At 44.8% G+C, this 27,008-nt stretch overlaps 1 protein-coding gene across 1 annotated transcript in view; it reads right to left on the reverse strand.

Moving 5' to 3' along the window:
- STRIP2 (striatin interacting protein 2) overlaps positions 1-26,745 on the reverse strand; it is a 46,643-nt gene extending 19,898 nt beyond the window's left edge. Inside the window, exons 1-17 of the mRNA XM_077770795.1 lie at positions 26,617-26,745; positions 20,274-20,343; positions 17,447-17,521; positions 16,357-16,491; positions 14,856-14,976; positions 14,013-14,081; positions 13,706-13,812; positions 11,988-12,115; positions 10,882-11,085; positions 9,353-9,588; positions 9,027-9,092; positions 8,267-8,330; positions 7,305-7,376; positions 4,327-4,401; positions 3,527-3,624; positions 2,915-3,041; positions 261-361 (exon numbers count right to left, since the gene is read on the reverse strand). Coding sequence (XP_077626921.1) covers positions 261-361; positions 2,915-3,041; positions 3,527-3,624; positions 4,327-4,401; positions 7,305-7,376; positions 8,267-8,330; positions 9,027-9,092; positions 9,353-9,588; positions 10,882-11,085; positions 11,988-12,115; positions 13,706-13,812; positions 14,013-14,081; positions 14,856-14,976; positions 16,357-16,491; positions 17,447-17,521; positions 20,274-20,343; positions 26,617-26,745 — 1,877 coding nt within the window. The remainder of the gene's footprint in view (positions 1-260; positions 362-2,914; positions 3,042-3,526; positions 3,625-4,326; positions 4,402-7,304; positions 7,377-8,266; positions 8,331-9,026; positions 9,093-9,352; positions 9,589-10,881; positions 11,086-11,987; positions 12,116-13,705; positions 13,813-14,012; positions 14,082-14,855; positions 14,977-16,356; positions 16,492-17,446; positions 17,522-20,273; positions 20,344-26,616) is intronic.
- Positions 26,746-27,008: the final 263 nt, after the last annotated feature.

The following is a 27,008-nucleotide window of genomic DNA, read 5'->3' on the forward strand; positions in this document are numbered from 1 at the left end:
ATAGTGGTAAAATTTCAGTGTTGCAGTTTTATTTGAGTCATGACATTTTTCAGTTTTCAAAACTATTAAAATACAAATACCTCTGTGAAGACACCAAATCACACACCCCATCATCAACTTACAGTTCAATGAAATTAAATTTAAGAGTGACAGCTCTAAGATTGTAGGGACGAGGGACACAAGAACTGAAAGGCTCAGAGATGTATATTTCTCAACCCATCCCAAAACAGACCTATGAAATAAATGTCCAGAGTCCATACCTGTTTTTGGCAGTGATGTAGGACAAGATATTTTGATTGAAGAACTTCAGGATCAATGGAATGCAGTTGGCAAACACCAAATGTTGTGATACATATTCAAACTGAATTAAAAGACCGAAGCAGAAAGGGTTGCTTATTTGGGAGAGAATAGAAAGTATGTATGAAAAAGACAGGCAAGTATAACTCTAATATCAATTCCTAAGAATATTCACTGTCCACCTGTGTTATCAACCGTCCTAAAATGGGAGAAGCATCATCAGCCAGCTCATCCTACGTGGAGGACAATCTGCAGTGTGTATATGTTGTTGCAAGAAGCTGACCCAAAGCACAAAACATAACTAAGTCAGAAAGAAAATCCTACTCCAGATAAATAGAATGAACTGCTGTGATATTTCTTCCTAAGCTCAACAAGAAAGGAAGGCTCCCTGAGGGAGTTGTCTTCCATACCAAACCCCTGGCTCATAGTGTTTCACCAGTGATGGATATAGCAGGAGCAGGTGCGACTTCCTCCCGGCAACTGTTGGCATCACTCAGTCAGGATGGATATGGCACATAGTAACCAAGTGAACCAATGGAATGTGGGCTCCAGCATGAGTCTGCGTGGTTCACTATATTATCCCTGTACTTACAATATCAGTATGTTAATGAATATATAAGATCAATAAGAGCCCTATACTGACAATAAGTCCAAGATCTTTTTGATGGCTAAACACCAGAACATAGGGGTTCCATTTTGCTCTCTTCAATTTGGGTGGGGTTTGTGTCTGGGAAAACCTAGTGGGCAGTGTCATGGAGTGGCATCACCTGAATTTTGCCTATGATAGTGAGGAGTATCAGACACAGTGTGCCTCCAGATCCAGAACCCAGACTGCTGGGACAGTACAGAAACTGTGTTGAAAAAGCAGAAAACTATGGTGTTTTAAATCCCTTAGCTTTTCCTGGTCACCAAGAAGTAGCCATGGCAGCAAACCAAGCTGTCCTCTGCCTCTGGGCGTGTGGTTAGAGGTGGGGAGTCAGCTTGTGCTGCCCATTTCTTTCTTCTGCTCAAATATTTTCTCCCTGGCAGCTGACCTGGGGCATTTTTCCAAAGTTCCAGATGGAGCAGCCAATACATACCCACTATGAAGTTATGGAAAATGTTTTTCAGTTAGAGATATATCTGTAGACTTGTTGGGATTCACGGACACTGACACACACTGGCAAGGCCCATCATGCCACCCACCTGTCTGGCTGTTGATCCACACACTGCCCACCAAGAGAAGCAGACAGAAAAACATATCCACAGTTCTCTGTTCTTTCTACTAGGAACACCATCTCCCACCCACCCCTTCTCCTCCCAGCCCTGCTGTTGCTCAGCAAACATTGGCAGAAGAAGTGTGAGCACCCAGGACACCCATAACACACCCAAAGATGTCTCTGAATGTACTAACGTGGAGAAATATGCTGATTGTATAGTCAAACCTGCATGGACACAGACCCTGCAGGAGCCTCTGTGCACTCCGAGAACCTGCTGTTCTAGCAACAAGCTTGGTTCTGACTACTTAGGATGAATGGAGCTGAGACACTGAGCAGTCGTGAGAAGCCTCTCTCTCTTCCCCATGTTCTCACCACAGAGACATCCATTCCTGCTCCCAGGGTCCCCCATATCTTGGCAATGTCCACAGTACCAAGTCCAAACTCCTTAGCATGGCAAACAATGCCTTCATGGGGAAGCGGCATCTTAATCTTTCTTAGGAAACCTCGGTTTCTTCATCTACAAAACAGTGATAATATAAGACCTACCTCATAGGGTGAAGAGAATTAAATGAGACCCCACAGGGACTTAACAGAGTGCCTGCTCATTATAAGTGCTCAATAAATGTGTGCTATCAACTGTGTGATCTGCTCCCTGACATGTCTCTAGTTTCATGTAGCACTAGGCCTCTCCATCTCCCCCAACCCCAGGCAGAACTCCAGCAACATTTAATCAGTTTCCAAAGGTACTTTGCGCTCTTGCTCTCTCTCTCTCTCCTCTGGACTTTTACAAATTAACATTTCTTCTTGAAAGGCTTCCCATCTTCCTTCCCTGACAACTCCCATATCCTGGCTAACATCTGTTTCTTTAGGACTCCGGTTAGAAGTCACCTCTTCTCCATCTCAGGTTGGATTACCAGCTAATGCTTACTTGTATCTTGTACTTACCATTCCATAATTAGCTATCTATATATCCATACCTCTTATAAGACATCAAAGCCCTTAGGAGTCAAAATGGTGTATTCAGAGTTCTATCTCAAATGTTAGAAAAGTGCTTCACATATAGAAAAGTATGCTCAACATAATCTCCCCCAGCCCCCCTTTATTTTGTAGAATGCTTGAATCCTGTCTTCCACTGCTTCAAAGCTGGCTGGGCACATTCTCAAGAGGCCAAGGATTCTTACCTACAACCTTGGATAATATTCAAAGGTCAAAGATATCTGCACCTCACATCCCAATCCAAACCCCCCACCCCAGCCCCACGCAAGCCTGTGCATCAGGTATATGGATTCCCTGAGGAAGACAAAAAAAAAAGGCTGAAAGACATTCAACTGGACTAAAAATGCCCCTGCATTCTCTCTTTGGGAGGCAGGGCCTGGAGGACCCCTGAGACCTGTGGAGGAGCACTGCTAGCTGCTCACCTGGTAGATATGGTTCAGTTTGAAGTGTTTGAGGAGTAGCAGGAGCAGAGCAGAGATACTCTTTACAATGATCTCCTTGTGCCTGTTCACATCAATGCCCAACTTCATGCTCTGGAGAACAGTGATGCTACAATGGGGAGAGGAGGAGTCAGTGCAGAGAGTAGCCTTAGAGAGAGGCCTACAAGGACCCGTGTATTTGGGTCAGAGACAACATATACAAGAGAACCAGAACTTGGCAGATCTGAACTTCTGTGCTCGGGAAGCCCCCAGAACTCCCCCTCACCAGCCTGTCTGGAGAAAAGCTCCTCTGTTCTCTTTGTTTTTCTCTTTCCTTTGGCAAGCTCAGCCCTTGACAATGTCCACCCATATACCTGCACAGCCAGTCTCTGGCACTGATGCTGCCCTGTAGACCCTTGATTCTGAGCTAAAAAGAACCCACCAGAGAGCACCAGTGGAAAGGGGTTGCTGGTAGGGGAAGGGACACATCTTTAGACACAATCCCTATAAGTGTCACCAAGGTGGGGTGGGGACTAGAGAGACACTGTAGACGAAACAGCTAGAGAGCTAGGCAAAACAGCTAGCATTCAGCAGCCAACCCAGTTGAAGACTCACGGCATCTCCTCAGGCAGGACATCGGCTAGGATATTGATAGAGTCAGTCTTAGCCTTGGAGGTTGGGGCTGCAGCCAGCAGAATCTTAAGCAGGGCAATCTAGGAAGCAGAAAATGAGGAGATCCATCTCTGTCCATTCCATTCAACAGGCTATTTTTCCACACCTGAACAGCCCTGTGGGAAGTGTTGTAAATGTTTCCTCTATGTTCGTTCCTCAATGACCAAATCTTGTCCACCTCCAGAAGGGCAGACAGGCAGGTGCCCAGGCCTGAGAGGCCTGCCTGTGAGGCTATAGACCCAGAAGGGAGCTTATAGGCTATTCTGCTTCAAAATTGTTCTTTCTAAAGAAGAGGATAGAAGCCAGTGAGAGGGGCAATGCCTAGAAATAAGGTGAGAGGTATAAGCATGATCTCACCTCCTCTATCCCTTTCCTCCCTCTAACTCTGACCATCAGCATCCTCACTGCTCAGCCTGGGGCTACCTACGACATGACAGACCATGGCAGACTTCAAAGGGTCAAGGATGCTTACTTAGAAGGAAAGCCCCCAATGAATCCTGCATGAATCCCACCTTATTCTCCACCCCTCCCAAAGAAGAACCTGGGAATAAAGCCAAGTCCTCCTTCCTCTTGGAAAAGCCCTGAGGAAAGCTCAGAATTTTAATGTTTTAGAGAATGCCTTGCATCAGAGGTGAAGGCTCAGGAAATAAGTTCAAATAATGGACAGCTCAGCTTGAAATGGCTCTCAGCTGTCTGTTCCTTTGCAGCAGAGAAGGGCAGCTCTGGCCCAGCAATCTCCTTACCATATACTGGGGGAGACTGTACAGCATGCCTTGGTAGAGGATTTCACATGGTGTCTCTGGTACAACCTCTTCCCCCTATGGTAGGAAACATACAGTTTGCCCAGGCCATTTTCTGGTTGACCAAAGGCCATGTTTTCCTGGTTATGAAGGGTGACATGAAAAGAGCACTGAGCTGGGAGTCAGATCTAGGTTCCTATCCCAGCTGTGTTAATGACTCATTGTATCACTCTGGGTAAGTTACTTTTCCTTTCTGGGTCTAGTTTCCTCTTCTTTAGGATCACTGGGCTCATCTGATGTCCTCTGAAGGCTCTTCCAGCCCTGACAATCTGATTCTGGTTTTCCCATTATCTGGAATCAATCCAGAATTCTTTCCACATCACATAGTAGATCAGGAATCAGAACACCTACCCAGGAGTCGGCTCAGACCACTGCTTTGCTGGTCACACAGCATCTTAAGTCAGGATGAATGTATGTCTGGGACACTAGAACAGATATCCCACACAGAAGCACTTCCTGTGGTGTCAGTTTGAGGCCATCCAAGAGCTCTAGAATGCTCTTAAGTGAGAGGTAGTTAACTCGGTAGAGAAAGTTGATAAGGGAGCTGGGTAACCCATAGCCCAGAAAGGCAGGAAGGAGTATTAGCAGGGAAGCTTTTAGGTAGAAGCTATTTTCTTTCCTTCTCCAGTAGCCCCTACCACATCCCTTCCTCCTTTATAATGAGGCCCTTCATGCACAACTCTCCTTGTCTTTTGATGACCCCATCTAACCCTTTTATAAGAGTAGGGGGAAAGGGGCCTCCAGTGCTCAAGGGGTTACTCAGGCCATTGTCCTCTTTGGCCAATGCAGTCCTTCCTCCCACAAGGTACCTCTATTCCAGGGCAAGGTTCACGGCCTTGAGGCACCTGAGGCAGGGAGGAATGACCTGACCCCTGCCATCCCACATAACTCAGCTGCTGCTTAAATGGGCATTCAATAAACTCAGGCAATCCTGTAAGGTTACCGTCCTGCTCTCCAAAAGATCTGCCATACCTTCCCTTTTCCCTTGTCCTCAAACCAATCCCCTCACCCCACAACCCCTCAATAGTTGCTAACTCGGCCTCATACTTCACGGGGGAAACAGAAGCAATCAGACAGGCACACCTTCATCTTCTCAACACCAAATCTACTAGGGTATCTATCTTCCTTCTTGACATGAACAATGAACCACCTGTGCTCTATTAAAGACCAGCTCTCCACTTGTGCTGGGGTTCTCTCACCCTTTTGCTTTGTCAAATGCATCAGTTCTGCAATCGTCTCTTCTCTCCCAGATCATCTCTTTTAGGACATAAACCTACTCTAGGATCTCTAGCTATAAAACACTTTCCCTTGACCCCACATCTTCCTTCAGCTACCATCCCATTTCTATCCTGTTTATAATGAAACTATGTTGTCTGTGTTGACTGTCTACCACCTTTCTTTACATTTTTTTTTTTTTTAACATACTCCATCTAGGCTACTAGCCCCACTTTTTCACTTGAGGTCACCAGTTATCTTCATGGTGCCCTCNGTCTACCACCTTTCTTTACATTTTTTTTTTTTAACATACTCCATCTAGGCTACTAGCCCCACTTTTTCACTTGAGGTCACCAGTTATCTTCATGGTGCCCTCTCCAATGGGCACCTATGATCTTATCCATTTATCAGCAGCATTTGACACAGCTGATCATTCCCTTCTAGAAAAAATTTTTCTTAGTTTTTATAGTTTCACAATCTCCCACATTCCCTTCTACCTCACTGAGTGTTTCTCTTACTCTTCTTTTCTGACTCCTTTCCTGACTCATCCTACCCTCAACATAGGGGTGTGCCCCAGGGCTTTGTCCTGGGTTCCCTCCTCTATTTCTATTCCCTTCCTGGGTTATCTCAGCCAGTTCTACGGTTTTTAACACTGTCCATTAAGTCAACAGCTCCCAGGTTTATCTCTCTAAGCCACTCCTCTCTCTTAGAATTCTAGATTTATACATTCAATTTGCATGACTGCTCATGTGCATGGCTGCCTAATGGATATCTAAAACTGAGTATGATCAAAATAGAACTCTTGATGAAACAGAACTCCTCATGCTGGCAAATGATTCTTATTCTTGATTCCTCTCTGTACCTTTCTATCCACATCCAATTGACCAGCAAGTCTTGTCAGCTACACCTCCAAAATATAACCCAAATTCATTCCACTTTTCCCTATTTCCCTAGTCCATGTCACCATCATTTCTCACCTTGACTATTTTAAGAGCTCTCTAAGTGATCACTCTGCTTCCACTCTTTTCTGGTAAAGTCTATACACAGCAGCCAGTGGTTTTTGAAAAGATAAATTAGATCATGTCACTCCCCTGCTTAAAATCCGCAAGGGCTTATTTCTGTACTGTGAAACAACTTCACACTCCCTATCTATGCTTAGGGGTCCTTTCTAAAGTCACTCCAGGCTACTCCCTGACTCCATCTCATACAACCTCACCCTCCTCCCCTGTGCTCCTGCCACAAGTCTTCATTTGCTATCCCTAATACACCGAGCTTGCTCTCCCTTTGTTAAGGCTATTCCCTCTGCTCAGAATTCTCTTTCCCCAGATGTTCCTATGGCCAACTCCTTCTTGCACCCCACATTTTAGCTTAGCTGTCACCTTCTCAGAGGTGCACCTATCCTGACTGCCTAATTGAAAGTAGTCTACTACATGATAGTTGCCTCTACCATGTCATCCTATTTAAATTTTTCTTCATTGTATCTCTCATTCTCTGATAGTCTTGTTTCCCTAATTACTTATTTTCTTTTTCCTCTAACTTGAATGCATCATGAAAGTAGGGACCTAAAAAACAAAAAATAAAAAGTAGGGACCTTGCCTTGCTTGGTACACATAGTAAAAGCCCAACAGCATGCACGCATGCTCAGTGAAAGCAGTGTAGACAGATTTCCTCCAGCCCTCCTCCTGTGCAGGACCCCCCTGACTTACCAAAGACATGGGGCACTTCTCCAAGTCCTCCTCATTCTTGATCTGAACATCTGCAATGGAGATGTACTTGTGCTGGGGAAGAAAGGACATTAATTAAGAGGCTGAGGCTACTAAAAAAATAAGATAAATAAATAAATGAATAAATGTAACTCTAGATTTGGGGTTGTGAGTTTGAGCCCCATGTTGGGTTCAGAGATTAGGTAAAAAAAAAAAAAAAATACTGAGGGCCTTGATCACATATGTACCAGCCTCTTGCTTAACTTCCTCAATGATAAGGAAATGTCCTGCATATGGGCTGTTACTCCAAATAGGACACGAACTCTTTGAAGGCAGGAGTCTTATTCACCTTTGTACCCTCAACAATTGAGCCAAGTGCTTCATATACAGTGTTTCTGCTTATTCTGTGTTTCCATACTTGTTAAAGAGCAGCAAATACCTAAGTATTTACCTTCAACCAAGGGCAAGGGGAAGTAAAGAAAAGGCCCATGCCCCTGGACCACTGCTCTGAGAGTTTTGCCACATGTGAGTATGCTTGTGTGTGTGTGTACGGAGTGCTGATGATGGGGTAAGGGAGAGCTTAAGGTCTGGGCAAGAGATGACTATTCTTACTCTTTGTGCTCACATACACTTTGGATGCAGAGCAGACTGCTACTAATCCTGGGCCTTTGGAAGCTAGTGGTCCTATAGGGACACGAAGTGAGAGGAAAGGAAGCAAGGAGTGGGAGGAGGAAAAAGGCATGAGAGGAAGAAAGGATAACTTTTCCCCAATTTGAATGTAGGAAAATGCTTAAGTAGGGAAAGAACTAATTTCTTCCTCTCTGGCCAAAATGCCTGCAAGGGAAATATAGAATAATTGGTTCAGAATGTGTCTGGTAGAAGAGCCAATACTCAGGACTCTGGTAATCCCCTAACTTGCCTTGTTGGCTCCCTATCCCTGAAGACTGAGAGCCCACCCTGGTCACCTGCTTTAAAGTCTTCACACTCTCGTGGATGGGCCTGGGTAATCCAACCAAGGTGTCTGTGTCCCTGTGAAATGGGAGATATACCAGATCATAAGCATCAAAAGTACCGAGAACTACTGATATCCCCTGGAGTTACATGGACCATGCCACTTTCAACATGCTATATTCTGGATCTTTCTCTATAAGCTTCAGGACCCCCATTATTGCTATAAGACACAGAAAGAACAATGCTACACAGAAGTACTCATGAAAATTTGGATTTTTGTATAGTTTTTTGGGGATTTACTTTGTTAGGGAGCAGTAAGTTCCCCCAAAAGGACATGTAGCCCAACTACAGTGAAACACTAGTAACAATGTTTTCTCAATTTTGTAGGGGCCAGCCAGTGTGAGGAATTCGTGAGGGAGGAGAAATGGGGGGACACTGAATCTGTTCTGACCATGTTGCTTCACACAATGCTGGCCCATTAAAACAGGAAGGTTTCCTAGGGATCATCTAATCCAATACTCTCATAAGGAAATTGAAGCCCAAGAGGAAATGACTTGTCAGGTCCTGTACCTGGCTAAGAACATAAGAGTTCTAGAAAACTGGAAGGAAAAAATTTCATGGCACAAGCCCAAAGTAGTCACTAGGAGATGCCCATGGCCTAGTGGCTCTAGGTTACATGCTGACTACCAGGCAACATCTCTCATTCCAGCCACCCATTCCTCTGGCCCCCCTAAGAACCACTCTATAGCCAGTTCTGACCATCTAGTCACTTACTGCCCCAGAGTGAATCCGATGAATTTGTTCCTGCTCATCTCCAAGAAGTGCTCAATGTCCTTCTGTCTGAGAGGACAGTGGAGAGACAAACCCCAGAAAAGGAAAAAACAAACAAACAAACCTTGAGAGACAGAACCTTTCTGGGCACTTAACCCCTCAATGCAATTGGAGCAGTGGGAGAAGATCACAGCTAAGAGAGAAAACTTCACACCCGGGAGTTCTGACTTCTAGCTGAGCTTATTCAGACTTGAATGCTAGACCACTGCACTCTGGGCCTTCAGTGATTCTCACCTCAAAACTCAGGGTCCTGGAGTTACCAAACCTACCTGACCTTTGGGGCCCAGGGTAGGCCCTTGGGAAAGGCCACCCGTTCGGCAGAAAGAGGTGCCTGTGAAGGTGGAGGTGGCACCAGGGGGTCTTGCTCTAGCAGGTCTAACTCTCCATCCAAGGTTCGTTCTCCATCACCAGCAGACTCCTCTTCCTCCTCTGTGGCTGGTTCCTCAGTCTTAAAGAGATCTCTTTCATTGTAGATGTCCAGGCTATCCTGCTTAGTAAGGAGTTGCTGGGCGGAGGTTGGGAGGGTAGAGAGAAGGTATATAGAGACCTCACTCTGAGCATCCTTGTCTGAAGTCACCCTCTACCCATAGGTTGCTAGACTTCAGGATACAAGAGCTGGATATCCAGCTCTTCTGAGAATATCCCCTTTCCCATCTCAACCCTAGTATCCCCATTAAGCCCTATTCTAGGATAAGCACCTCTCAGGCAACGAAGCTGGGGAACAAAAGCATAGTTAATCCCAAAGTCAGTTACTTAGCTTTCAGAAAGCATGGATGCTTCTCCCCACCCCGCCGCCCAGCACTTTCCTTCCTAATTATGCTCTGCTTAGGTGAACATTCAATTAGTTTGCCTTCTGTGAGCATACACCAGCTGGCTGACTGAGGAAGAGGAGGACAGAGGCTTGCTGCTAGGCAGAGGGAAGCAAGTTTGGAATTTTAAATCTTGTTGCAGAAAGAAAAAAAGGTTGGACAGAAATAGGCCAAAAAGTTAAGAGTGACTGCCTCTGGTTTGTTACGCTTGTGGGTGATTTTCTTTTTTCCTCCCTTCTTCACATTTTTATATTTGCTCCAAATTTTATACAATGAGTAAGCATTATTTTATAAAACAAAAAAATAAAGTCTAAAAAAAATAATCACATTGTAGATTATGTAGACCAGATTATTTAACATGATTATTTGGTCCTGTCACCTATAATTGGTGAGCTCAGGTATTTCAGGGAGGTGAGTTCATGGGTACATGGTCAAGTCTCAGTGCAACTTGTCATTCTGACCTTTCCAGAGATGCAGACTATACCTAGAACACTAATCAATCACCTCCTAAATGTAAGCGTCTGGTTCCAGGGCCGGACAAGAGCATGGATGGCTCACAATAAACCTTCTTGCTGTCAAGAAAATGATAAAGTGTCTCACCCCGGGCACATAGATTTGCTGGGAGCTCTGTTCAGGTGATCTGGGTCCCTATCTACAGGATTATAACCTAACTGTCATCCAGGATGCTAAGGTACTCCAGGCACACTAGGTCTAGGTCAATAACCCTGTAGCAAAACATGGATCTATGATGTGATACCACAATGTTACATCATGATAGCCCAGGAACCTGCTGCAGCTGGGAGACAGTGACTAAAGTACAGACTCCAAGGTTGGTCTCAAGGTTAGTTTCAGGTTAGTTACAGGGCCAACCAGAGGCAGGATAAACTGGGTCATTTACTGGGTCATTTTCCTTCTACATTCAGAGTAGCTCAATATCTTAATTTTTAGACAACTAGTATCACAACACCACTGTCTGCTTTAGTTCATACCCTTCGAGAACCACGGCGGCCTCGCAGCTTAGAGGGTGGTGGTGCCAGTTGAGACTCCCCCAGGTCGAGGGTGTAAGAGGGCGGGGAGGCAGCACGCATGCTCTTCACCACCTGGATACTATCTTCAGCCAGTGGAGGCAGCCCCAGTTCTGCCCGCTTCTGTACTTTGAGAACCTGTAGATGCTCAAATCCACCAAGAGTAAACTAAGGTGTAAACAGGAAAGGGGCAGAGAAGAACAGAGGGAAGTCAGTAGGAGCAAGTTCAGGGAAATGTGGATAGAGAGGAAGAGCCACAATCTCCAGTCCCTCTAGACTCCCTTCTTAATTAGGAAGTAATAAAACAGCAAGGGGCAAATGTAATTACCATCCCCAGTCTTAGGAGCTCAGGGTTCAGGATGAAGCATTATTTACTGACACTGCCTCAGGGCTGGCAACATCACCAGAAATTAGGAAAGGACTCCTAGGGCCTTCTACTGGAAAAAAAAAAGTGGGGGAAACTATGTTTCCTTTTGTTAAGGAGCACACCCAGATGCTATAGAGCCCCAGAGTCACTCAATTTTTTCTGTTGTCAAAAGGTGGTTCCCCCAATGGAGCTTGCCCTGGAGGGTATGTTGTTCAACCACTCCTGTGGAGTGGGTACCAGAGATGAAGGATCAGATTTAATAATTCGTAACAAAGCTATAACCATACATTTATAAGGACTTCATTTTTTTTAAACAAATCTTCTGTTTATCTGAATAGAGAGCAAGCATCAAGCCCCACATTTTATAGCTAGAAAAATTGAGGCACAGACAGTTGCCCGAGGTTCCTTAGTATCAGCAGAAGCTAGATCTCCCAACTCTCAACCAGTGTTCTTTGCATGAAATGTCAGCTCTATCATAGGAAGTTACAATGACACCCCATTCATAGAGTGACATCTCCTGTCAGTCCAACAGAAATAGGTAACCTGCTCTGACACAGAACATCTGATTCCCCTCCATTGGCTAACAGCTGCCTTCTGCCTAGCTCCAGCCTCCTGGAACTAGACTAGAAGAAACTGAGGTGGTGGCAGAGGGCGCTGCTGGTTTGATTAGATGGGAGTGGGGGTGGGGGAATCAGCCACTCACCATGACTACCTTCCAGAGCAAAAGCAGGACCTTCTTTATGGGGAAGTGGGGAGCCAGGCCACTGCAGAACTTGGTAACCATGGAGAAAAGCAGAAGGGCAAAAGGCTCCTCATTATGCATTGAGAAGCCTAGGGGAGAGGAAGGAGAAGAGTGAGGAAGTGAGGATGAGGTAGCTGTAACCCTGCCCCTGTGACCCTGATTCTGGATGCAGTGAGGAAGGCTCTTACCACCCCCAAAGAATTCGAGTATTTGTTCCTTAGAGTTTCCAGAGGGAAGGGGCAGGAAGGAAGGTCATGGAGGCAAAATGGCTTAGCTCTCAAGCTTGGGGATTGATACTGAACTAGATGTTGCTTTCCGGTCAAAGAATTCAATGCATTTCATGGATCACAACTCACTTTTCCACATCAGTGATATATTTTTTATTTTATTTATTTTTTAAAAATGTTTATTTATTTATTTTTATTTTATTTATTTATTTATTTTTTTGAGAAAGAGAGCGAGTGAGGAGGGGAGGGGCAGAGAGAGGAANCCAAGCTTGGGGATTGATACTGAACTAGAATAGTAATATAAAGATGTTGCTTTCCGGTCAAAGAATTCAGTGCATTTCATTGATCACAACTCACTTTTCCACATCAGTGATATATTTTTTATTTTATTTATTTTTTAAAAATGTTTATTTATTTATTTTTATTTTATTTATTTATTTATTTTTTTGAGAAAGAGAGCGAGTGAGGAGGGGAGGGGCAGAGAGAGGAAGACACGATCCAAAGTGGGCTCCTTGCTGAGAGTGGAGAGCCCGATGTGGGGGCTTGAACTCAGGAACCGTATCATAACCTGAGCTGAAGTCAGATGCTTAACCAACTGAGCCACCCAGGTGCCCCTCAGTGAATATATTTTAAAAACCCCACAGGCCTTCATATCTTATCCCTGTCTGATGACATTACCAACTAACATTTTCAAGTTGATTAAACTTCTTTTTTTCATGTGAGATTGATGATGAAACAGGAGATGGATGGCTATCCCCATTTATAACCAAGGAAACCAAGGCACAAAAATGACACATAATTGGTCCTAACTCATAAACACAAGGGCAGTCAAGCCAGGTCTTCATGTCTGCCACATAGTATCTCTGCCTTAAAAGAATGGATGCTAGGAATGCCTGGGTGGCTCAGCTGGTTAAGCATCCAACTCTTCATCTCAGTTCAGCTTGATCTCAGGGTCGTCAGTTCAAGCTCCACATTAGGCTCCATTCCCTGTGAGGAGCCTACTTTAAAAAAAATAAAAATAGGAGCAACTGGGTGGATCAGTTGGTTAAGTGCGTGACTCTTGGTTTCATCTCAGATCATGATCTTGGGGTTCATGAGATGAAGCCCCACATTGGGCTTTGTGCTAATAGTATGGATTCTCTCCCACCCACTCTCTCTGCCCTTCCCCTGCACGTATTCTCTCTTTCTCTTTCTATCTATCAAAATAAATAAACATTTTTTAAAAAGTAAGAATAAAAGAATGGATGCCAATTCTGAACGAGGAAGGAAGGAAGAATGCGAGAAAGGAAGGGAGGGAGGGAGGAAGGAAGGGAGGAAGGAAGAAAGGAAGGAAAGAAGGAAGGAGGGCAGGTAGGAAAGGGAGCTGTTTCTACTAGGCAGAGGCTCAGATGCTATGCTTCCCCTCCATCACCAGCACCTCATCCCCACCCTTCCTCAAATTCCACTTCTTACTCAATTCAGTGCGGAAGGTCTCCCGTGCTGTCTTCCACCGGCAGGAGTCTGTTTCTCGCTCCAGGCGGATATTTTCCACCAATAGGTACATGACACTCAGTAGCACCCTGGGATTATAGAAGGGTTACAAAAGGTTCCCAAAGCAGCTCCTAACCTGTAGTCAGAGACCTCAGAGATGATTTGTGTGGGAGCTCAACCCAGCAGAATTAGCAACTACTAGTAATCTGGGTGTATCTTGGGGACTTGGGCAAAGGGTAACCCATTGCTGACCACCCCTTGTTCCAATCCTAGGGCCAGCTCCACTCACCTGAGCTCTGTGCTATCAGCAATGGAGATGGCTGGTTTCCGAAGAGCACTGCTACAGGCCTGGCTGTTGCTGCCAAGGGGAGGAGAGGGAGAACAGGAAGTCAGATATCCTCTTTATGCCCGGTGTCCCCATTTACCATATACACAAACCTGAGTACCTGCTATTCCCTGGCTATGTAGCTAAAAGAAACTGGTCTAAGGTAAATGAGCCCACAGAATTCCTCTGACATCTCAGTAAATGCTTATCCGTGGTAAAGATGGGCAAGGGCAAGGGCAAGGTCTGTGATAATCCCTCCTATAATCCACATTGTGCCTAGTGCTGTGCTGGACACATAGTAGATGCTAAGCAACCCTTTAAATGTGCCCTATTTAAACTCCCAGGTAACAGGCTTGAGATAAAATGAGGGATCACTACAGTGGTAACAGCAACCAAGGCTACCTCTAGAGCTATGACCCACAAGGAAAGAACTGGACACAGCAACAGAAATTGGTCCTGTCCCTCTTGGGTCATGTTCTCAGGTAGAACGGTCTCCTTCATAGATTCCAGTTACGCTGAGTTGAGAAGGTGTTGAGATACAAAGGGAACCCACCTAGGATGGGGCCCTGAAGCCCAGGATTGAAGCTGTAAGTAGGGCAGAACCTGTTGATGAGACCACCTTCAGGAGGAAGACAGAATATCAGAGAGCATGGCTGCATAGATCAGAACTGTCAGTACGCTTTGGACTGAAATGTGAATAGACCCTGCTCCCATAGAGGTCGCTATAGGGAGGCAATCAGCCCAGGACATGAGGCACCCTGCAAGAAAGGGGGTTGTCTAGGCCAGCCCTCCGCTAAGGCTTCTCACTCGATTTCCATGTGGAGTAGCTCCAGGAAGGCCGAGAAGGTCCCCATCTGATAGAGCAGGAAGCAGTTGTACCTGGACCAGTGTAGCACATCGACCTCTGAATCACATTCCCCAAAAGTGCCTAAAGGACCAGACAGTGCCATGGAGTTGAAGGTGAGAGGAAATATCCCAGTTCTTTCCACTCTGCCCCATGATCTTAAGACTATCTTCCAACACCTTGCCCAACAATTAGGCTGACAAAGATAGGGCAAAGCCCTCCAGAACTTCCTTGAATGAGCCATTTTCAAAAGAGGAGAAGCAGTCTCCAGAGTCAGGTCTAAAGTGCTTATCACTGGTCTGTCTTAAGTTTGAGTTCCTGGAGAAGCAGATCCAGAGAGAAGGATTCAAATGAAAGTAGTTTATGTGGGAGATTGTACTAGTAGAGAAGTGGGGAAATGAGATACGGAAGAGAAGGCAGCCAAGAACTGAAACCCAGGTTGGGGGAAGCTCTGGGAAACAGTATATATTTTACACACCTCAGAATCCTCCCCACCCAAGAAGGGTGAGGTAGTTGGGTTATTTATCCAATAACTCCTGTCAGTCAGTGATCAGTGCTACTGGACTAGGGGAGCATATTAATTCCCTAGCACTTCCTGGTTACCCCATATAGGCTGCAGACAAAGCTCTCAGGTAAAAAGTTGAAGGTAGTAGCAGCTGGAAGTTGGCCAGAGCACCAGACCCAAGAGAGACGCTTAGGCACTGCCTTGTTTACTACAGTCTTCCCTTCACCACTCTCTTTCTTCTCCATTTATTATTTTCTTTTATACTTTTTTTTTTTTAAGTTCCCAGCTAGTCGGTTCTGCCAACAGTCCTCTTATTATAATCTGATGGCTTATTTTTACTATTCCAGTTAGGCAATCTCATTTCTCTTTCCAACACCTGGCTAATAGGTCTCTTCTGAGGAGGTTTCCTCAATTAATCCCACTGAGTTCTCATCATCTCCCAGTTACACACTGTATCCACTCCTGCTGCTATGCTGGCTTGAACCTTCTAAATGCAAATAAGAAATAATGCAGAGGGTCCACCATCTGTGACTTTGTGATACTCCACTGCCTCCTCTCAGTGGAGGCCAGTGACATAGCTGATGATGATGCTGGTGGTGCATCACCAACTCTAGCCACACTGACTCTTTTGCTAATTCTCCACATATGATTACAGCCCATGTGAAGGAACAAAACAACCCTATAAGAAATCTTGGCATGCCTGGTAAGATGAAGGCCAATTCCAAGGGATCCGGAATAGGACACACCTCTATCTCCTTAATTTCCTCAAAAGCACCAGATTACTTCTTTTTTCTTTTCTTTTTCTTTTTTGGCACCAGTTCACTTCGACCTTGATAAGATTGGTCTTTGAGAGGCAGGGACCTCACTTTCTCAGCTTCGCTTGCCTCATCCTAGTCCTGATAACAACACTTCTTTCCCTGGTTTTCACCCATTTCAAGTTGGCAAAGGTGGTCACTTGCCTTGGGCCAGGTAGAGAACAGCCCGGGCCACCTTCAGTCGCCGTTCCCTACTGACCACCTCCAGTCGGTCTAGGAGTCCCATCACATAGGCCTTCTGAGCATCTTCCTCCAATTCCAGCCACTCCTTGCCCTGCACTGGGGACAGAAGGCCATATAGATCCAGTGTCAACTTCTGCCTCCCCTTCCATCTCTGATCCCAGCCCCCAACAAATTTTTCTCTTAAAAGCTTTTCTTATTTAGCTGAGAAGGAATAAGAGATTGGAAAAGTAAAGGACCCAAAAAGTTCTGGCTGAACCTACTCTGAAGCCTTATCTTCCACCATATTCCCTCCATTCTCCACACATAGTCTATTCTGTCCTTTCTCTGCCTTTTCAAGGAGTTCCCTCTCTCTCCCCACCTATCCAATTCCTATTCATCATTATAGGTCCAATACTAATAATCTCTTTCTCACTAGTGCTCCAGCCAGCTCTGTCCTCCAAGATACTTTTTACTTCTCTTACAATACTTACCACTTTCCTCTGGCCTCAGTTTTGTGATGTACACACCTCCACTCTGCCACTGGACTATAACTCTTTGAAGATACTGCAAATTCACCTTCACCCCTGCCCCCTGCATCTCTGGCACAAAACAGTACTTACCACACATCTGTTGAGTTGCAAATTGAATTCACTGACCAAGTTAGGAAGTGGAGGTTTGAGAGCATTGCAGTGTGGCACATGAAATTACTATTAGATGTTATTAGGAGTGAGGCAGAGTTGGAGGCAGGGGTTGAACGTTAAGGTCAAGGACTACACTAAGCACAGGGTTTTACCATGTAGCAGGGCACCTGCCCAGGACCCATTCCTCTGCTCTCTGGGCCCTTTACATCAGTGAAAGGGACCCAGCACAGGTTTTTCTTGCTTCCATTCCATGGCCTCTCCACTTGAGGTATAGGAAACTCTGTGTCCCATATGCAAGGAGGAATAGAGAAGTTATACGGTTATGCAGAGGATGAAGACGGGTTTTGGGCTTTGTTTTGGGCTTTTTCTAGATCAAGCTGGGATATCATGGAAGGAAAAGCAGGTTTCTATGAATAAGAATCTGGGATCACCTTGAGTCTTGAAATCTTCTTCAAAGCACCTCCTGTTAGTGGTGAATTCCAGGTTTTCAGTGTAGCTATACAATTCTGTGGCAGAAAAGATAGGACAGAGTCACAAACATTCAGCAGACCCTTATAAAAGGGGCCTGAGGTGGAGAGGGTGGCATGAAAGAGCTAAAGCTTCCAACACATTCCTGTGTCCAATTCAATCCAGAGCCAGCTTCCTCCCTTTCGGAGCAGTTAAAAATAGCCACTTGTGTCCCTGGGTGATTAAACCATCAAACCTGTCCTCCTCCTGCCAGCTGGCTGCTATAGCAAAGTAGGCAGTCTTCAGCACTTGGTGAGGGCCAGGAGGAGGGTTGGAGCAGAGAGGGCTAAATGCCATCACTCCTGTTTCTTAGGGCTGCAGCTCCTTCTGCTTGTCAGCCCAGACTGAGGCTATCCTGTCTCTAGGGAAGAGAAGGGCAACACAACACCTGAAATTTAGACGCAAGATCCTTGGGCTATTCAAGGAGCCAGAATAAAGGCTGGAGAGTATGTGCTAGATGGCCCTTTGGGGTTAAAGCCAGTTCATTCCCTACTGAATTTCCTCGAAGGGTACAGAGTTTAGGTTCCTGCCCATGGCCACCCAGGTAGAGACAGCTTCAAACCACTTAGAACTAGCTACTGTTGCCAAAGGGTTGCTTAGGCCCAAGAACATCTAACTTTATTGACAATAGCCTCTAAATACAAAATGCAGAGCTTAAGAAATAAAAATGCCCTCTCCTCCACACACACTCCAGGACATTATACTAGTACCTTCATCCTACAGAGGATGAAGAACTGAAGCTGAGAAGTCAACAGGTGACAGAATAGATTTCCTCAAAACTTTCTTCCAAGACCCTTGCTGGAAACTTAACTAGGTCACAGATAGTTCACAAAGAGAAATTCACTTATGTTCTCAATTGTTAGACTGAGAAACACCTTGTCCGGGAGGCAGGGCTTTTGAGTACTGAGTTCCAGAATCCTGGACTGACCAGAAGCAAATCCCAGCCCTGACTCTGATATTCTTCAGTGCTCAGTGGGTAGTGTTCATAGATGTTTTTAAAGAGTGCAGCACAAACCCAGTCAGAAAAGGGAGGAAGGCTGTGAGGTACTAAACTTTTTTGTTATTTATTGTTAAATTTTAGATCATGAACTTTCATATAGGGATAAATACAGAATACATATGAGATACCTTTGTATCTTCTACCCAGACTAAACAAATGTTCATACTTGTCATATTTGCTTCCGATATCTAAAGCCTCCCTTTTCCTCCCAGTCAATCTTATTCCCCTCTTTAGCATGAAATTGGTATGTATGCTTCACATGTCTATTTTTCTACTTTTACTACACACATATATACCTATAAACAACATGATACATTGTTTCGAAAGTTTTTATCCAAACAGGATATTATACATTATTTTTTCTAAAAATCATTTTCTAGTATGTCTTTCAATAGTTTTTTACATGACAGTTTGACTTACACATCCATTTACTTAACTGACACTGTTCTCAATCAAGTGTGCAACCAGTCTTCCCAGAAACACCTTTTTGGTTTGTGTGTTTAAGCAGTTTTCTGGATACACATATAAATTATTTTGTCACTGTTTCTTTCCCCACTTAACATTGTGCTTTTAATTTATCAATATCAAAACATATGACATAGATCAACTATTTTAACATCTATACGGTAACCTACTATATTGACCAACTACAGTTCATCCATTTCCCTAAGTTGTTTTAAATTTTTTCACAATGGCCAAAATAAACATCTTTATATGTGTTTTCTTGTGCCCAAGTGTTCTTTAAAAGGTACAGGTAGAATCACTGGGTTATAATATGCGTGCATCTTCAACTTTGCTAGAAGTGACCAAAGTGCTTTCCAATTTTTATGCTCTGTTCTCTAATGCCAATCAGCATATAAAAGTACTCGTTTCTCTATACCCTTACCAACTTCAGGTTTTTAAGTTTTGCAATCTGATAAACATGAAATATCTCATTTTAATTTGCTTTTACTCATTTACTAAAGTAGTTGAACATCTTTTCATATATTTATTGACCATATGGTTTTCTATTCTCTGAATTCCTATTCATATTCTTTGACTACTTGTCTATTCCTCTCTTCTCTCTCTATACACAGACACATGCATACGTATATGAAATTTATTTTTTTGTATATATTATTTGGAATTCTTATCCTTTGTTGGTTATTAAACTCAGCTATTTCTGTCACTCATCACAAAATTTATTCCCTGTGCTCATTCACAAGAACTTCTTTAAAATTGCTTGTCTCTTTTCTCTGAAAAAGCATGTCTCAAAGTGTCACTTCCATGTGACAGAGTATTTAATTTCACACCATCTCCACCCAAAGCTCGTTTATTAATAACTAGTATTCATAGCACGTGTAACATGGAGGCTCTTAATGTGAGGGGATGACACTGCCTAAGCTAAAAATTCAGACAGAGAGACAGAAAGGGAGAGGGTGGCAGAAAGAAGGGGGCATGCATGCAAAGATATTAGTGAATATGAGAAGAGAAACAAGAGTGGGTAAAAAATGGAAAGACAAAGGATTTAAGAGTACACCAAAAGAGAATAAAGAAGGGTGAGCAAAAAAGAGTGAAAGAATGAAAGTGGAGAATACTGTAGCCAGAGGAGAATTCACAGAAAGAACTGTAAAAGCACAGATATTTACCGCTGGAGGCTGGAGAGAGAAGGGAATGTGGAGAATAGATAAGCTGCCAGGAGAGATCATAGACTCAGGCCCTCTCCTCTTGGCTATCCCTCCACTCTCCACAGACCCATCTCCACCTCATACCTGACAACTCTGCTGCATGCCCATCTGCATCTCCATACTCAAATTCCAGAGTGGGGCAGTCCACAGAGCCCTGTAATAGAGAAGTGTTTGCAGTAACGTGGAAAAAGGGATGAAAAAGGAAATTATACTCTCACTTAATCTTCTTCCTCTCTTGGAGGCCAACATTAGATCGGGGAGGCAGCTAGGAGAATCCCATCTGGGCCTTTAATCCAAGAGGTACCCTCCTCCAAGCCAAAATGTGAGGCTCAATGCAGGACAGGGCTGAAGATTCCTATATAGAATCAGAAACTCTGAGTAAAGGATCGTGAACAGATATGAAAGCTATGAAATCTGTGCCTGTATCTGACCTACATAAACACAGACCAGAAGAGCTTCTAGCTGATGTCTAGAAAAATGAGATGGACAAAAACAAAAGAAGTGAGCTGGATTCTAATATTAGCTCTGTCATTAACCCACTGTGTGATTTTGGGCAGATCTCGTTCTTTGGATCATAGTTCCTCATATATAAAAGGAGGTCCCTCAACTCTAGTGTTCCACAACTCTAGGATTATCAAATAAGGTTGTATTTCTACTCCAAGTTATATTAAAACTAGATTTCATATGTTGTTGTAGGTATAATGTTACAATCGTATATAAAAAACATCTTAATGTAATCCTATCTCCTAACCTCTCTAAGCATTTTGGAGTATTTCCTACCAGTGTACATTAATATATATAAATTAAAAAGTTTCTGAATCTCAAAAAAATGTATTTTGAGTCTCATCTGTCACACACTGAGATCTTGAGCAAGTTACTTACTCTCCCTATGCCCCAGTGTGGTAGAAAAAATGTATTTGGTCTTTGTCCCCTGTTCCAGGCACAGAGCTCCTAAAACCTTTGGAATTTCCTGATAGGAGTGTCTATAATTGAAAAGCCCCTGTCAACAATACTAGAGTTTATGCTAGTAAGGTGACTCCCGGTGAGCCTTTAAGAGTTTCAAAGGGGGGAATGGCCCCACCTCCAGAGAGTTGAAGAGGCTGAAGATTAAGTCAACTACCGGCCAATGGCCAATGGTTTAATAGCCTGAGACAGCCCCTGTGCCTAATGGTTTAAACAATCATGCCTCGGTAATGAAACTCTGTATAAAAGCCCTGAAACAATGAGGTTTGGGCAAACCAAAGTGCTGAGGGGGTGATACCCAGAGGGCATGGAAGCTCTGTACCATCTTACCCCCATATCTTGTCTTTGCTCTCTTCATTCTTTTTTTTTTTTTAATATTTTTATTTATTTCTAGGAGAGAGAGAGAGAGAGACAGCGTGAGCAGGGGAGGGTCAGAGAGAGAGAGGGAGACACAGACTCTGAAGTAGGCTCCAGGCTCTGAGCTGGCAGTCAGCAGAGAGCCCGACGCGGGGCTGGAACCCATGAACCGCGAGATCATGACCTAAGCGAAAGTCGGACGTTTAACCAACTAAGCCACCCAGGCGCCCCTGCTCTCTTCATTCTTGAATTGTATCCTTTATATTAAAATTGTAATCATAAACGTAGCAGTTTCTTTTTTTTTTAATTCTGTGAGTCATTGTTGCAAATTATGGAATCAAGAGATGGCAGCAGGTGGGTAGGATGGGGGTGGTCAAGAAACCTCTGAATTTGCAGTTGGCCAGGTACAGTGAATGCGTGTAGCCTGGGGGGCCCGGGGTGTGGCTGGCATCTGAAGTGGGGACAGTCTTATGGCACTGTGCCCTTAACCTGTAAGGTTTGTGCTAACTACTGATAGTATCAGAACTGAATTGGTGTCAGGGAATTACTGGAAAATGACATGCTCAGTTTTCTCATCTGTAAAATGAGGATAATTCATAGAGTCATTATAAGCAATAGATGAATTAACAGAGGACAAAGAACTTAGCACACTTACCTAGCACTTGATAGCATTATGTAGGTGGTTATACTACTTAGAATTTTACTTACTGTACTTACAATTTTAATATTATAAAGGTGTTTTTCTTATATTCTTATGACTATCATTTTAAATAGCTAAGTGTACAGCAAAGCAGGCAGATAACTAACTGGTTTACTTAACCAGTTCTCTATTGTTGATCATTTAAGTTTTAATTTTTCTTTACTATAAACATAAAGTTGTAATACACCTATACATTTTTTCATATTTAGGATCTTTCCTAAGGATAGATTCTTTTTTTTGTTTTCCAAAACCACTTTTATCAATTTACACTGCCAACAATGCAAATTATGTTATGTTTAAACCCACTATTGCAAATACTTCCAAACACATCTGGGTTACAGAAACCAGTAAGAAAAAAAAAAAAGATGGAGGGGGGGAATGACATTAGGTAGTTGAGGTTTTATTCTGATCAGTAGAGACTTAAAAAAACCTTTTTAAAATACAATTTCATAAAAGAACAGTTTAAAACCCCCAAAATGAGGACGCAATGTTAGAATAAAAGAGGCATTAAAAGTAATGTTTTTCAAAGCTTTTTGATTGTAAATCAAAGAATAAATAAATTTTACATCATGCTCTGACAGATACACAAAACTGGAACAAAAGTTTTTAACAAAATAATACCACCATTACTATGTGACATAGATACTTTCTATTATTCTATTTCTTTAAAAAAAATGTTGGTTGTTGGTCTCAACTCACAGTTTGAAAAATACTGTTTTAAATTGCATACATGCTGTGGCAAGGCCAAGGGCCAGCCTCCCAGTGACAAGATGTTGCATGTCCCCTGACATGATGTGACAAGAAGGGCAGTCACCTCTGTGGTCTTCCACCTGAAAGCCCAAAACCTGGCCTCATGTCAGACAGACCATGGACGAGGCTCACTGAGAAATTCTCACAGCCCAGAGGAGGTACAGAAGAACTGCTATGGGTGAGGCAGGGCCAGGCCAGGCCTGAGAAGGACTCTCAGGGAACAGAGCTTTCCATGAGTCAAAGGACCAGTGCTGCTTCCATGGTTTGGCTAAAAGCACTGTGGAAACCTGAAAGGCTGGCATCAGGGGAAACTGAGTGAGGGGTACAGGAGCCCTCTGTACCATCTCTGCAACTTTTCCATAAACCTAAAATCACTCCAAAGTAAAAAGTTTAGTAAATAAATAAATAAACCACACACATCTGTTTGTTGGTTGGTTTACTAAGCTCTTCACCCAACATGGGGCTTGAACTCATGACCCTGGATCAAGAATCGCATGCTCTACCAACAGAGCTCACCAGATGCTCCAAATTGAACACATCCTTTAAATTTATTGTCTCAAACTACATTTTATGAAAAACTTACTTCAATGTCCTGAATTTTCCTCCTTTTTCCACAAACCAGTAAAACTCTGTCAAGGACTTTGGGAACCAACTAAACCAGGGGATCTGGCTAAAAGAGGCCTGAGGTGAATCGTTTGGTTAAGAACTCCCTGTTTCTTTTAAAATTTTAAAAATGTTTATTTATTTACTTTGAGAACGTGTGTGGGCACATGTGAGGGAGGGACAGAGAGTGAGGGAGAGGGTCAGAGAGAGGGAGAGAATCCCAAGCAGGCTCCTTTCCATCAGTGTGGAGGCTGGGCTCAGTCTCTAAACCATGAGAGCATGACATGGGTGGAAATCAAGAGTCAGATGCTTAACTCACTGAGGCACCCAGGCGCCCTAAGAATCTTATTAAGCAAACAATTAGTCTCTAGCTTCCTATTTTCGTTGGAATATTCATACACTAAACCATTGGGAGAGGGCAGGTCAACCAGTGCCCCCACAGGCACAATGATGGATGAGGAGGCTCTCTTGAATTGTGCCAACAGTAATTCTCTTCCAGTAATCCTTTAGAAGTCCAAGAGAGGGGGGAAAAGATAAACCATCTCCCCCGAGGACTGTCTTTCACAGGAAAGCAAAAGGAGGGAAGGAAGGAAAGGCAGATAGTCACCCGGGTCTGGGAATGTACTGACAGGTAAAAGGCAGCTTTCCTGCTGCAGTGGAAGGTGGAGGAAAGCTAATCTTTCCAGCCAGCCTGTTGGCAGGCAATGAGCCCAGATGGAGAGGATCACTGCAGTTGTCCATTTGCAAGCATAAAAAGTACAGCTGCAGACAACCAGGAGGTAAAACTGGGGGCAGGTGGAAAGCTCTGAGTCTCTGGATACTGGACTCACTGGCAAAACGAAAGTACTATTAGAGCCCTTTTCCTGGTGGAAAACTTGATAGGCAGGGAAAAGCCCTCCAACATCAGGAGTTTTAACTCTCCCAAAGAACATATCATTCTGAAACTAATTATTTTATTTACTTGCATATTGTCTCTCCACCCTGGCTAGAATGTTCGCTCCACAGAAAAAGACCTTGTCTTGTTCACCACTGCATCCCTAGCACCTAAATAGTGCTGGGCATGTAGAAAGGACTCAATACTTTTTGAAATAATGAATGACCCACCCCCTCCTCCCAAAAAAACATTTAAGCAAAAACAATGTTGCTTTGGGGGGGAGGAGGTACAGGGTGCTCTAAAAGGCGAGATTCATAGTAAGGCAGGGAGGGAGATGACGTGGATAGAACCCTCAACTAGCAAAACAGTAGAGCTGAGCTCTGTCTCTGAAAGATGGTGTGATTTTTGGACTAGTCTTTTCATCTCCACTTCCCGCTTTTAAAAAATGGGATGGAGGGGCACCTGGGTGGCTCAGTAGGTTGGGCGTCCAACTTCGGCTCAGGTCATGATCTCATGGTTCGTGGGTTCGAGCCCCGCATCGGGCTCTGTGCTGACAGCTAGCTCAGAGCCTGGAGCCTGTTTCAGATTCTGTGTCTCCCTCTCTCTGACCCTCCCGTGCTCTCTCTCTCTCTCCCTCTCTCTCTCTCAGAAATAAATGAAACATTAAAAAAAATTGGATGGATTCTTACTTTTCTGTACCAAAATGAAAAATATTCATGAACTCCCTTTGGAAACTGTGATGTACAATTCAAATGGTAAACCGACTGGGACAAGTAAGACCTGGCTGCTAGTATAAGCTCTGGCCCTATGAGCTACTATGTACTGACCAATTACATACCCTGTGCCTGCACTGAATTAAACATCTGACATCCAATGATCTCATATGACTTTATCACAATCTTCTGAGGTGGGTCGCATTAACCTCCTTTACAGAAGAAGAAACTGGAGCTCAGAGAGGTTTGGCAATTTGCCAAAAGTCACACAGAGAGTAAGTGATACGGCCAGGATTCAAAACCTGGTCTGGATGGGAGCACCTGGATGGCTCAGTCGGTTGAATATTGGACTTCAGCTCAGGTCATGATCTCATGGTTCATGAGTTCGAGCCCCATGTCAGGCTCTGTGCTGACAGCTCAGAGCCTTGAGCCTGCTTCCAATTCTGTGTCTCCAGCTCTCTCTGCCCCTCCCCTGCTCACACTCTGTCTCTGTCTCTCTCAAAAATAAACAAACATTTTTAAAAAACCCGGTCTGGATGATCCCCAAGCTCGGTGCTCCTGGCCACTATGCCAGATGCATGATCTTGGGCAAGTTACTTCTGTCTCTTAACTTGTGTTAAGAGAAAGGGCTAAAGCGGATGATCGCTACAGTCCCTTTCACACCTGACCTTTCGTGGTCTATTCTGATCCCCGCTCAGATCCAATTCTACTCTTGCCTAGTTAATGGACACTGGCTGGATGAGGGAGAAGGAGACTAATACTTCACTCCTTTCATTCTCCTAGTTAGGATTCCTTAGGTAACCCAAACATTCATATTCCTATCTGTGGGTTTGTATCCTGAGCAGTTCCATTCCCCGTCCTCTCCCCCTCACCCCAGCTGAAGCCTCTCATTGACCCTCACTGGTAGGGGTCCTGATGTCTGGGGAAGGCACTCCCTAAACAGCCTGCCAACACGCGGGGGCAGGGGACGCGCAGAAGTCACTCGGCACATCTGGATCAGCTCGCTAGCCCAGGGGTGGGAGCGCGGCTGCCCCCCACGCCGGCCCCCGTCCACTGCGGCGGAGCTCTGGCCCCTCACCCTTCAGGCCAGTCGCTTAACCTCTCCGCGCCCGCTCCTTCCGTAAATCGAAAACACGAATCCTCACTTCAAGGGGCTGCAGAAATTAAGTGCGATAAATATTTGAAGAGTACCAGGTATGGTCTCTATCGCGCTACATCCCCGCGTTCCCAGAGGAGAGGCCAGAGGGCTAAGAAGCCCCCGACAGGGAGACAGGCAGAGAGGGCTCCTGGGCTGCAGAGCCCAGAGTCCGGGCTGCAGAGGACCCCGCAGACGTCCGCTCCCAGGGGCGGCACCGAGCGCGCCGGGGGGCTCCGGAAGGGGAGGAGGACCGGGCCGAATCACCTCAGCCACCGCTTCCCGCCCGCGGGCGTCTCCCGGCCCCAACCGAAGCTCCCCGGGTTCCTCACCTCCGACTCCCGCCGCTGGCTTCTGAACGCTTCCCGGCCCTTGGGCGCCGTCTGCTTCCCTTTGCCGCTGCCATTGCCGTTGCCATTGGTGGACGCGCTTCCGGCCCCGGGCGCCGCGGGGTCCTCCATGCCACCCTAACTCAGCGGCTACCTCAGCCGCTCCGCGATCTCTGCCCGGGGCGACCCCGCTGCCGCGCGCGGGGATCCAGGTCCCGCCCTCCCCACAGCTATTGGCTGCGGTCGCGCTCCGCAGCCCCGCCCCGCAGCGCGATTGGTTACTCGGCTGTTCGAAGCGGGACTTGGAGGCGGGCGGGGGGGCTCATTCACGGGATGTTCCCCTCCCCTCCTATTTTTTTAAGTCCTGCCGCACTGCTGGTAGCTTTAGGCTCCAG

This window comes from Crocuta crocuta, unplaced genomic scaffold (genome assembly GCF_008692635.1).
Source record: "Crocuta crocuta isolate KB4526 unplaced genomic scaffold, BGI_CrCroc_1.0 scaffold266, whole genome shotgun sequence".
NCBI classification, from domain to species: domain Eukaryota; kingdom Metazoa; phylum Chordata; class Mammalia; order Carnivora; family Hyaenidae; genus Crocuta; species Crocuta crocuta.